Genomic DNA, 13,197 nt, shown 5'->3' with positions numbered 1-13,197 from the left:
AGGTTAGAAAAAAAGGTCTACAAAAACTTCATTTTAGGATCTTTCTATGAAAAAGGATACAAATAGTACTATGATAGGAATTTTAATTATGTATTTTTTATAAACTTTTTATACGAAAAAATGAAATTTAAAATAAAAACTGGGAGTATTTTTTTAATATTGTTTTAGTTCAAGGTCATTTGCGCAAGGTTCTCTGTTGAAAGACGCTCAATGCAACCTAACCCTACTTCCTGATCAACATGTAGGTCAGCAAATATTCTATTCTCCATATTCATCGCTAAGAGTTGGTTTTGGAATGTCAGGTTTAGTAAAATATAACCTCAAAAACAAAAAAAATACAATATTGATTTATTGTAAGAATCAAAAAACTTGATATAGTGCCCGCTTCGTAATCCGGATGAATTTTTTGAATTTGTTCAACGTCTCAAAAATATAATAGGGTAAATGTCCTAATTCTAAACCATTTCCAGATCATTTAACTTTGACAGAAGATTCAACACATTAAGTTCATATTTTTTCTGAAGAGAATTACATAAATTTGTTCCTTGACTCTTTTAGAATGTTACTGTTTAGTGAAAATTCTTTATATATAATTTAAAAACTTCTTAAATACAAGAAAAACACACAAGTGCAAAATGCTTCTATTGGAAACAAATTAATCCAAATAGAAACAAGGGAATGTTTCAAATTGGAGACAAACAGTGTAAGTGAAACCGCGACAAAAAGCTTCCAAAACCTTCTTGAGTTGCTCTTGAGTGCAGGATTTGTTCTTATTCCCGGTCTTTTCTCCTTTCCCATTTAAAAAATTGGAAAATCTCCAAAAAAAAATCATATTTTCATATTGAAGCATTTGCACACTTCAGAAAAACCCTTTTTGTTCACGAAATAGGTAATTATTTCATTTGAAAACTGCACGTATCGTTAACAATAAAGATTAACACTTAATTTAACTAAAATTAGCCAGAAATAAGACATAAATGTTAAACGAAACGAATAACCAACAGTCACCTTATTGTGTTTTTCATTGGAAAACATGGTCGATCGATGAAAAATTCGATGGTGAAAATGTACACTTTTAATTTTTCTGAGAAATTAACAAATTAAAATTTGTGAATTTGAAAGAATTTTCGATTTATTTGGAGCAAAATTAACTAAATAATGAAACTGTGATATAGAAAATATATAAATATAGTAATTTAGTACTGTATTTATCGTGAAAACAGTGATGTTTCCATTTGGAGTAGCGAAAAATTTCCATTTGGAGCAGGTTTTGAATTAGCTTAATTTACCCTACAATTTTTTTCTAGAATTAAATTAAAAGTTTTAAAGAAGTTTAAAAAGACATAATTAGATAATTCTATCCTATTATACTTCATTTATTAAACAAAAACATCACAGGATAATTCATTTTCATTGCTGAATACTCGTGCATACATAACCTCAAAATGATTTTAAATGAAACCGTCGATAACTCGTCTGGATTACGGCGATCCGGATTAAAGAGCGCGAACTGTATTTCGCAATTTTAAGGTGAGTAGTAGTCAGTTTTTTTTTTATAATTTTGTAAAAACACCCACGTTCCAAACAACTTTTGGCTTGGAAGTAAATGGAAGTGGTTTTCTCCTCTCTAATTAACCTGTTCCCGTAATTGTAACAATTGACATTGCATTGCAACCAATTTTAAGAAAAAGAAAACGTAAAAGGATTTTCCATAGTTTTCATCCCGGAGGTTAGTATCACCGCTACAACAGGAATGGTTACACAAAGAGAAACAGGTAAAGAGACAAAATGAAAATAAAGTGAACTGAACTTAATTTACTGCAAAAATTGAAAATATTACCCTACGAGTTATATACTACTAATGGGAACCTGGGAACGTCGGGGACGCTTTAAAAAATTAGATTTTTCCCGAAGCTTTCGGCTCAGACTCCAAACCTTCCTATACCCTTTCTTAGTGGTCAAATCTTGTCTTTTCTCGCTTTTGTCATTAAGATTACATAGGCCATGAAATTTCGGGCACTTTACTTGATTTTTGTAATTAAAAAAAAATAATATTGGCTAGTTGAAATTTCTATGTGTTCTCTTAGAAATTTCCTTGTGAGACGTCGCAAAAAAAATCGATAGATCGTCAATTAGATTAGCAACTGTGCTAACCGCATTTGCTTTCTGTCTACATTCGACCCAAACGCTATGCAGCGATGCATCATTTACACTGAAGAGATAATGCAATTTTTGCACAAAATTCACCATATTCAGTGATCTTTTCTCCATAATTTCAATATTACGAGATTTCTTTTTTAAATATTCATAGAACCTGCGATTTTTGAACAAAACATTGCAATATTTCTTTAAAACAAATGATCGGCGGATCATTCAATTTTTTTGGCAGAAAGTTTGACAGATCTTATGGTTTCTTGATCCAAGATCTTGGTTCCAAGACCGCACTATTTCTTGTAAAACTATCGCAAGAACGAGCAATTTTTTCTTACATATTCCAAAATTGCGGTATTTCTTGTACAAATCGCAATATAATGTGATTTATTGCATAAATAATGCAAGATCGCGGCTACAGTGAAGCCTGAGTAGAATATTTAATCAATCACCCATTGCGAAAAAACAAACAACTGTCGAGGAAAATCTTAAAGGTGTTGCAAGATTATATTTATATATTGGGTCTTACTAGAATAAAACATAAATCAACATGTATGCTAATAATTCATGTAATAAAATTTCTTAAATAATTACGAAAAATATTACTTTTCCCATGAATTGCAATTTTAATTCTTATTATTTCTTTTTCGAGACATAATTTAAGAAAGCAACACGGTTTTGTAATTCAGGTTTCCTTCCATTTTTCTATTGAAGTCGAATGTAACAACGTCAACGTGGCCCGTTATAAAGCAATATTTAAGAGAAAATAGATTGAAATACATTGAAATCAAAATTATACAAAGGTTTTTTATCTCGATAGGATTTATCACAAGACTTGAACAACAAATAATATTGCCAGAGCGGTTACTTTTTGTTTAAATTAATGGTATCTACACAATGGGAGAATTTTTTGGCAAAAATTGCTTCTAATGTGTAAAGGCCTTAAGTGTAGCCGGGCTTTTACCCTGAGAAAGTTTCCTCATAGAGATCAAGGCTTATCATGGTCAATTGCTCGACACCGAACTAGCTGTGCCGACTGATTCACAGTGTCTCTTGTCTGTCAATTCTCCATACGATGGGCAACACAACTCTACCGCTAGTAAAAGGCCATGCTTTGAGCGAGAGGCGGAAAATATGAAATCCACGTGAACAGTAGGTGATTCAAATGGAAAAGAATTCTTTCGGTACTAATCTCAGGGAGTTCTAAATGATGAGACTAGAAAGTTTTTCTTCGACGACCATATGATCGGACGTTGTTTTAGAGGTATCAATGACCCTCTACGTAGAACAATTTTCTGATTTTACACTACGCAGACTCGTAGAGGGTCATTGAGACATCTAAAAAGCGTCCGATCATATGGTCATCGAAGAAAAACTTTCTTGTCTCATCATGTAGAACACCTTGAGATTAGTGCCAAAAGATTTTCTTTCTCTTTGAGTCACCCTAGTGAACAGGGGAAGGAATCCACCAGTCGGGCTCTATTAGCTATCATGTGGAAAATCTCGACAACATAAAATACAAGTGTCAGGTCTTAAAGAATTTGAACTTTTATTTCCAATTATGCTTAGCCCGTAAAGAAAATTAATTACAGGCTAAACTTGTTTGGATTCCAGATTAGTGACTGAACCACTTGCCTTATTTTTTTTTTTAATTTAACTATTCGAAAATCATATTAAACCACAAAATGAGGCTATTACTTTAATCGGCAATTCAATTTAAATTGTCAAATAAACGTTTTTGGTTAGTAAATAATATAAAATTGTAAAGAAACAATTTCAAATTATTCTTTGTCAAACAGGAACAGATTTTCTTCTCTTTTCCAAGAATTTTTCAAAATTTTTTATGCATTAAAAATTAATGCATAAGGAAGTATATCCTTCATACTTTTTCTTTCCAGCCACCAGATGGTCACCAGAGAAGTCTTTCCACCAGATTTTGTCGAACTAAGGAAAGGCCTTCCTCCTGGTGGTGACCAAGACTGGAAGACATGGAAAAGCCTCTCAATCGTTTGAGAAGCGGCGTAGCGCGTTCGAGAGACAACAGGCAGCGATTGCCTTTCTCCAATTGTGACGTCCTTTGTGACTGTGGGGTGATCCAAACCACCCCCCATTTGTGTGTTTGTCCGTTGTCCCCTGCCTCTTGTGGAGCAGAAGATTTGATGTCGGCAAGTCCGCTTGCCATTGACGTGGCCCGTTTCTGGGCAAGAGATACTTAATTTTTTTAAAGCCTCGACACGATTAATAATAATAATAATATATGGAATAAGCATATAAAACGTTTGGGAAAGTAACAGATATGAATTTTGATTTCATGAAATTTTCCTAGTCTTAAGATATGTGGTGCAGGGGTCCTGGTCAAAATCTAGAAAGCCAAAATCTCGAATTCTTAAAAGTGTCATAGCTACTCTCACGATTGCACAAGCGCTTGCTGGAAGAAAAGGGAAATTTTCTGTGTCTTGAGAAATTATTCTACACATTTTCAGGATTTTGAACATACGGAATTTTGGCCCTTTCGAGATTTTGGCGTTCGGGATTTTGACTTTCGGGGTTTTGGCGTTCGGGATTTTGGCTGACTCCGGTGGTGCAGATATTAGATTTAGAATTTGAAATTTGATTTCGCTGACCATTGTAATGGCTTCGGCATACCTTTTAGATCAAAAAAATTTCCTGAAGTCTAAATTCGAATCTTTTTCTTTCTCATACGCTTTGCGTATGACTACCTCATTCTTTCACATTCTTCTCCTTCTTTTAAAGATCAAAACAAATACAATTTAGTTCAATCGAATTTGGAGCGAAAGAATGGGATAGACATAACACAAAACGTGTGAGAAAGACAGGGATGCGAATTTTGATTTCATGAAATTTTCCTGATCTAAAAGGTGTGCCGGACCCATAACGAACCATTGCCCAAATAGTGCAATCCAAATTGAAGTTTTAACTCTTTCGTCTCTTTTGGGACTCTGAGTACCCAAAGCAGCTTATGAATGTTCTGTGAAAAATAATGTTTTTTAATTATTCAGAACTGATAAAAATCCTATTCTTGCGGATGATTACAAACTATAAGGATGTACAAATGTAAGATATTTTTTGTAAGACCTCAATTAATTCCTGAGCTTGGATATTTTTGATTAAAAAATTGTGAAATTGGCTTGCAGCATATGCTGCGGTCCGAAAAGAGTTAAATAATTTAGAAATTGAAAGCATTTATCTCAATGTAAACAATTGGCTAAACATTGTTGACAAAGTAATCAATGGTTCACCTCAAGAGTCTCCCGTGCAAATCTTCGTTAACAATCAATGTTTAGTTGCTTTTTAGTGCGTTTTGAGCAAATTAATAGTGAAAAGGGAAAAGCTAATCTTCGTCATCTTCACAAACATATTCAGGTTGCGAACATCTTCCCCCGCCAGCATTGCCATTATTATTATTAGATAATTGTGGAAACAAACATTCTCGATAGCCATCAAATTCACCGAATGCTCTCAACACGTCCCTCTAACTCTCTTGCTGAATCAATTAAAAATGAATGATGAATGTTGGAGATGCATGAGAGGTGAATAAATAAGTAACGAAAAAAAAAACTAAAGCATTTTCCCAAGTAAATCCAACAGTGGCCACAAGAGACGGAGGAATATGGAGAATAATCTCTGAGAAATTAGATCAATGAAGCTCAGACTCTTGAGAGATTTTTATTGTATTCGGGCGCTATACCAGATTTTTATGCAATTCCTCTAATTACATGAAACATCACACTATGGGATTAATTATTTTTACGCAAAAATTAATAACTTATGGTAACGATGGAGGGATTTTCTTTCCATCTCTTCTTCTCTTTCTCTATATTTTACGCAATTCCAATTCAATCACTTTTTCCTGCCCCAATTTAATTGCACATATCTGTGCATTGGATGGTGATTCTCGTGGATCTCACAGTCATCGCTTGGTTAACACCTTGCAAAAGTGCAAGCTGGAGGCAACATTGTTGAGGAAATAGGAAGGGAAAAAATGTGGTTGGAAGGTATAGGAGAGGAGAGATTGAGATACAATTTAGCCGGGTTAAGAGAAATATTTTCTCCGAAATGGGGGAGAGTAGAGGAAAAAGTTCCCAAGGATGAATTGAGGTGTGAAAACAGATGAGACTCTAATTTTTCTGTACCTTTTTCATACCATCTTTTGTCTTTTAGAGACACTTTCCATGGTAAGAGAGTCGGTGGATTTGAAGAAGTGCGCAAAAAGACAAGTGTTTTTGAGGTCATTTCGCATGATCATCTCTCCGGATGAGTTTTCACCTCCCTCAAAACACCGCGCGTTGCCCATGAGTCTGGTGTTGGCTCAATATTGGCCATAATCGTCATCTTTTGGCGCAATTTAGTGCTTCTTCAGGCACGATGAATATTTTTGCCAAAGAAGCGCGCGACCGCCAAAAACTTTCTCCCAACCTCGCTGCTTTTTATGCTCAAGCTGGCTCAAGCATCAAATGTCTCCAAGGGAGAAAAATAATATAATATCCTCTTGCCTGTTGTTTTTTTTTACCATGCTACCTTCAAAGCAATGTCTCAAATCTCTCTGTCAATGCTAAGAGTATACAACACTCATTAAATTCCATTGTAATCCGCACAGCTTGAAGTTTTTTGGGGAGGAACCAGATATTAACCAAAAGAGACGGATGTGAGATTTTTGGCGGGAAAAATCACAAGTGGCGAGATTTTTTAAACTTTGCATTTTCTATTTAATCATCAAACACTCTTGAGATGCTAATTGAAGACATAACAAGATTCAGTGGACTCAATTTCTTTATCTTCAGCATCTCTACACGATGTCCCAGACTTCGTCTTTTTTTTTCTTTCATCGGCACCTCATGAAATGAATCTCCCAATGTTGATTAATGCCTGTGTCTTTTTACGCTGGAGGAGAAAAAAAAATAGAGGAAGGCAGAAGATCTTGGAGGTTGTTGGCCTCTTTGGCCATCTTGTGGATGCTTAACAATGCACCCAAAGAATCTCAATGTGCTTATCGAATCAGTGCGTCTTACGTGGTTCTCTGTGAGAAAAACATTCCACGATTTATCGTGCCGCTTGGTGAATTGGATGGAAAAGAGTGTCCCCAACAACTTAACACTCATGGTAAGTTGATGGAGATTTTCAAAGAATGATTTTGTAGAATGAGAAGAAAATTCCAAGGGGCCTTTAAGCGAGGAATAATGAAGAACAAATTTTACCTACGAAGCCTGCGAAATTCGAAGCAATACGCTAAAAGTGAAATCAATCTGTAAAATCAATTACCAACGTTATCATCATAGACTTATGATAGCAGAAATTATTTTCATGCATCCTCGACAAACACAGAATGCTGCAAATTCGATAGTGACTTAAATACAGTGTCCACTCTCTTATTTGGATCGGAGCTATTCGGAATGATACCTCGATAAATACATCCTAAATGCAGTTTATATACACAGAAAAAATATTTTGCAAAAATGTTCGTAAATGTTTGTGAATTCCTATGGGGGAGTTACGAAATTCTCATAAATCGTATAACCCACAAACAAGTTCGTAAAAGTTTGTTCTTTTTTCACAAACATTGTTCGTAACATGATCATTTGACGAACATTTTTTGTACTTTTACAAACATTTGTTCGTAAATGTTTGTAAACACACAAAAAATGTTCGTAAAATGTTCGACAGGAAAACAAACATTTAGGAACAAATGACAAAAATTTACGAACATTTTTTGTGTGTTTACGAATATTTACGAACAAATGTTTATAAAAGTACACAAAATGTTCGTCAAATGATCATTTTACGAACAATGTTTATAAAAAAAAGTACAAAATTTTACAAACTTGTTTGTGGGTTATATGATTCACGAGCATTTTGTAACTCCTCCATAGGAATTCACAAACATTTACGAACATTTTAACAAAATATTTTTTTCTGTGTAGTGAAAATGAATTAATCTGTGAAGTTTTTGTTTAATAAATGAATTACAAAATGAAAGAATTTTCTAATAATGGCTTTTTAATTAATCTTTTAAATTCAAGAAACCCATCCGAATAACAAAGCGGACATCTGTCATTTTGATTCCCATTTATCCAAATAAGAAAGCCATCACTGTATTGGATGTGATTCCTCCGCCTTACTTTTTAGATCGAGAAAACCACTTGAAATCAAAAGAATCAGAACTCCGGCACAACTTTTAGATCAGGAAAATTTCATAAAATCAAAATTCACACCCCTTTCTTAAAAGTTTTGTATATGACTATCCTACTCTTTCTTAAATTAAATTTAGTTCTGTCTAATTCCGAAAGAGTCAAAGAGACTTATGCAAATCTTTTGAGAAAGAAAGAGAAGCGAATTTTGATTTCATGATTTTTGACCGATCTTAAAGTTGTGCCGGAGCCATTAGGACTCAAATTAGGTAAATTAGATTGAGCTAAATTGAATTTGTTGTGGCGTACAAAACAAGAAGAGTGCTAAAGAATGGGATATACATAATTCTAAACGATTGAGAAAGAAAGGGATGTGAATTTTGATTTCATGATTTTTCAGGTGTGCCGAAGGCATAAAGAATTATATACGAATTGAAAGTTTCCGGCCCTAGCTTTAACATGCCGAAATATCAAAGATATATCTCGATATATAGATATATCTCGAAAAGTGATTTCGCAAATCAAATTTTCGAAAGTACCCAAGAATAGTAAAAAGCTAGTCATCATGACGTAATTTTTAATTAATTTGTCATATTCTAATACTCTTGAAAGTCATATAGATGTTGAAAATATTGCCAATGTAACCTATGTCGGACTTAGCTTGCCAGACACATATGTCAATCTTATCAAAAGATTTAGGTAAGTAGTATCCTTGAGAACCATGATGAAAACAATAACTAATGTAAATTCATTTGAGCATAAGTATATTGTATTTATATGATAACAAATATGCCAATGCTTGTCTTAAGAGAGAATTTAAATGTAAGTTCAGAAAACACAACGCTCGAAAATAAATAAATAAATAAATTTCGAATATTTTAACATAAAAATCGGTTATTCTTTTTTATTTCATTTGAAAATTTCTCAAACAAGGAAAACAAGGAAACCGAAGAGGATATTATGTAATGCTAAGCTGGCATCACAATATTCAGTGGCATTTATAGAATTTATTTTGATGATCGAAAATCGACGTCATAATTAAATAAATAGTAGTCACAATAATGTTATCAGTTCGACATGCTCACATCTATTTCGTTTATTGTAAAAGTAGGAAAATTTTAGTCATTCTGTCAACATACATGGCATAGACGTTCAAATATCAAGCGATATATTCAAGATTTAAAGTCAGGCTTCTAGCCATGCGGTGTTACTTGGGTAGAATAAGTCTTATATGTGAGGTATATTTTAGAATTTCTGTTCTTGACGCTCTACAATCTGAAGATCACATACTTTTCTTGATTTAAAACGTTAAGGATAGAGCTAATATTACTAACTTTTGAGCATCACAGATGTTTTAAATTTAGAGCAGAATCACATTGACAATAAAGTTCTCGCCGTAGCCTCACCGTATTTCGTTAAATTACGCATTTTCATTGGAATTCTTACGCAAATTTTCCATCACCGTATTACCTTATCTCATACTCGGTGGCACTAGATGAAAATAATATAAGAAAATTGAAGAAATAAAACGAAAATGTGATAAACGGTGAGCAAAAAAAACTACGATTAATTTCTGTTAATTTTTTTGCTCAACCTATTATTATTTTCACCTAGTGCCACCGAGTATGAGATAAGGTAATACGGTAATCGAGAATTTGCGTAAGAATTCCAATGAAAATGCGTACATTTACGAAACACGGTGAGCATTTTACTGTCAATGTGATTCTGCCCTTAACCGAAAACTGCATGTCTAACTCTTTCTGTTTTTACGAGTATCTTCTACAAAGCAGAGAAACATTCAGACGGGCGAAAATCAATTTTTGATGGGTAATCTAAATGAGTTACCCATTTAAGTTTAAAAGTTCGATTCTTAAATTTTCCAATGTTCGTAAAACTTTATGATACGTCTTTACATGATTTCAACAAAAGAAAAACTCAATAAATTGACAAATATTGAGAATTTTAGGAAAATCAAAAAATATCATTGAATATCAATAAAAAGTTGTCGGAGTAATATTTTTATTAGTAAAGAACATCTGTCTACCATTCTGAAATTAAAGATTTTCAAGGAATTCTAAAGAATTTGTAAATTGCTTATGAAAAATTAAGGCCCTTACAATGTTAGCCAAAACTCAAAACCAAACTGACGAATCCTTTTCAAGACTTATTTTGTTTTCGACTGAAAATTTATCACAATGATAAGTAATCTGTCTCGTGTATCTTGAATTACTGAACAATATTAACTTCATACATTTATTAAATATTTTTTTAATTCATCTAAGACCCTGGCAAAAACTTAATAAATAGCTTATTGTCAATAAGCTAAAAATTTAGTGAACAGTTTATCTTTTATTTTGAGACAACTAAAATTGACATAAGCAGTATCGAGAATATTAGAAATTAATCAAACCTTTTCCATATCTGTTTTCTAAACCCGATTTCTATATGCGGTTAACAACTAATTTATGGTAACTAAAATAATTAGTCTTCTAGCACCATGTCAAGATCGAAGAACTAAAGCTTCAAAGCAATATTATGGTTTTTTTTTAATTAATTGATATCAATAGATTTTATGATTTTATTTTAAATCAAAATCTAAATATAAAAAAACTAAACATAAATATCGTTCGTTGCTCTTACAATATTTTACTAAATAAAAATGGAGAAAAAACGTAATAAAATTAAAAGAAAATGAAAATTAATATAAATATTTCACTTTGATAAATTATTCTTGAACCATTGCAAACTTTTAAGAAATATAAAAAAAACTATGAAACTCATTGTTTTAAATCCCGAATAATAATCTTGAAAATGATACAATCCAAAAAATTCACAATGCATTGAACGTTGCTGAAACACTTGAAACTTTCAATTGGAATTAACCCGAATTTTTATAGTAATTGTCCAAACACTTTCCCAGCACTAGATTAACCATAATTTCACAAAATTTAATTAAATTTAATGAACCAGATTTTTTGTTGTGAATCTTTTGGGCACTTTTAGTGTGACACCCCTTGGAAAATCCTTATTTTGCTCTGAGCATTTGAATATTGTTGATGGAAATGGTGTCTTAAATGGTGAATAATACGAAGCAATTGTTATATGAAAATGCAAAGAGATTTCTCCTATAATTTCGCCAAATCACTCCTCTGGATGGTGTTTTGTGTCGATTGCACATTTTCCGTGTGTGGATTTAAACTATGGAAAAAACGTGTCTTGGCAGAAGCAGCATTTTGCCTCCTGTGCTCAATTATTTTCAGGTATTTCGGTTTGTTGTTTAACATATTCCTCGATTTCTTGCACTTATCCAGTTTTATTTGAATTATAAATAAATTTTATTTGAGCTGTACTTGCCCAGTTCATGTTGGGTCCTCCGTTCTGCAATTTTAACTCCTTTCTGCAGAAATGAAAATCCTCCTGAGGATCGATGGATAAAATCCCAAATGGTGAGAATTAAAATCCACAGTGCTCACAGTTGTTACTTCCTATCGCGCGGACAAAACGATATTGGTTGGAAAAAGAACTGAGCGACTAAAGAAATTCACAAATAAACAATCTTCGATGCAACACAATTTTTTATTGTAAATTTCAAATGTTGGAGAGGCATAAAAACGCCAACAATAGTCCACTATTCGCCGTGAAAGACTCTCACCGACTGATAGAAGATGCCAGATGAGGTGCACAGAAAAGCATACGATATTCTCCAAAGAAGCATTTCTTCCACCCAGCCATTTCCATACCACACACAATTGCTCCAAACACGCTCGAAATATTGCCGGATAATCCGAATGAATCTGGTGGGGCATTTCTCTTACTCCCATCCCAGTTCCAATGTGAGCACAAGAGGAGGAACATCAAGTGGTTTCCAGTGTCTTCTGGAATAAAAGCGAAAATGTGAAATTAATCAATATAATTTTCAGCAACATGCCATCAAGTAAAATGCTCACAGTCCACCGAAGTCGCTTCTGATGCACAAGAACAAGATGTTACTTTACAGTGAAAATTGTGCTTATGGCAATATCCACCTTCAACTTCTTTGCACTGTACACGATGCGCCAAAATGCAGCTAAATTCATTGCAATTCGCATGAAAATGTGAAAAGGTGTGGTGGACTATAAAATATCATCTTCCTCCATATACGACCAAGTTCAAAAAGGTGGCTGACTAAAATGAAAGATTGCCTGGGAATCTCCCACAGGATTTTGACCTTTTATAGTGAAAAAACCATTTCACTATCTTATTGCAAAAATTGCCACAAAATTATGGCTCTCAATTCCTCCGTACTAAATTGCACCCAAGAGAGAAAATTGCAATCTCAATGGTAACGCATGATTAAGTGGAGATCTTGCATAATATTTGCGCAACAGAAGTCAAATTGGGAAGCATCATTAATTCCTATTTTATTGATTGAGCCAAAATGTTGCACCTGGAGGTGTGTGCCTGATGGAAAAATTGAGAAAAATCGTGCCATTTCCATGCCAAAGAAATGATGAATTTTGCACAGAGAGAAAATCATCAATTTCTCAAAGACGCAGAAGTCATGCTGATTTAGGTTTTAGATAACTCTCTAGGCAATTTCTGCACAAGAACTGGATGTAGGTGGGAATGTGAAATTTCTTGTCAATTCGTTCGCAGTCGTCAGTTGGATATGTCTAGAGAAGAGTTATGAATTTGCAATTTCAGGGTCTCTATTTAATAAAGCAGGCATTACAAATTGCCTTCGGGAAAAGATTGTTAGTCAAATATTGAAAAAAAGACTGTCAATTAATTCCAAAAATGATTCAAAAATTGATATTTTTTTTATCTTTTCGATAAAAAGGGGATGGCAAAGCGTCCCAGGCTTTGTGAAGTGTTATAACTCGTGATTTAAATGCTATAGGGGAAACTGGGGCACCACCAA

The 13,197-nt window shown here is 33.5% G+C and overlaps 1 protein-coding gene across 1 annotated transcript in view; it reads right to left on the bottom strand.

Moving 5' to 3' along the window:
• The window catches only part of LOC129798946 (putative uncharacterized protein DDB_G0271606), a 29,702-nt gene extending 17,634 nt beyond the window's left edge, over nucleotides 1–12,068 (bottom strand). The window contains exon 1 of the mRNA XM_055842464.1: nucleotides 11,652–12,068. Within this exon, the coding sequence (XP_055698439.1) occupies nucleotides 11,652–11,660 (9 nt within the window). The 5' untranslated portion in view covers nucleotides 11,661–12,068. The remainder of the gene's footprint in view (nucleotides 1–11,651) is intronic.
• Between the last annotated feature and the right edge of the window lie 1,129 nt (nucleotides 12,069–13,197).

The sequence above is a fragment of the Phlebotomus papatasi genome, chromosome 1 (assembly GCF_024763615.1).
Source record: "Phlebotomus papatasi isolate M1 chromosome 1, Ppap_2.1, whole genome shotgun sequence".
NCBI classification, from domain to species: Eukaryota; Metazoa; Arthropoda; class Insecta; order Diptera; family Psychodidae; genus Phlebotomus; species Phlebotomus papatasi.
This window is presented reverse-complemented; position numbering and strand designations above follow the sequence as displayed.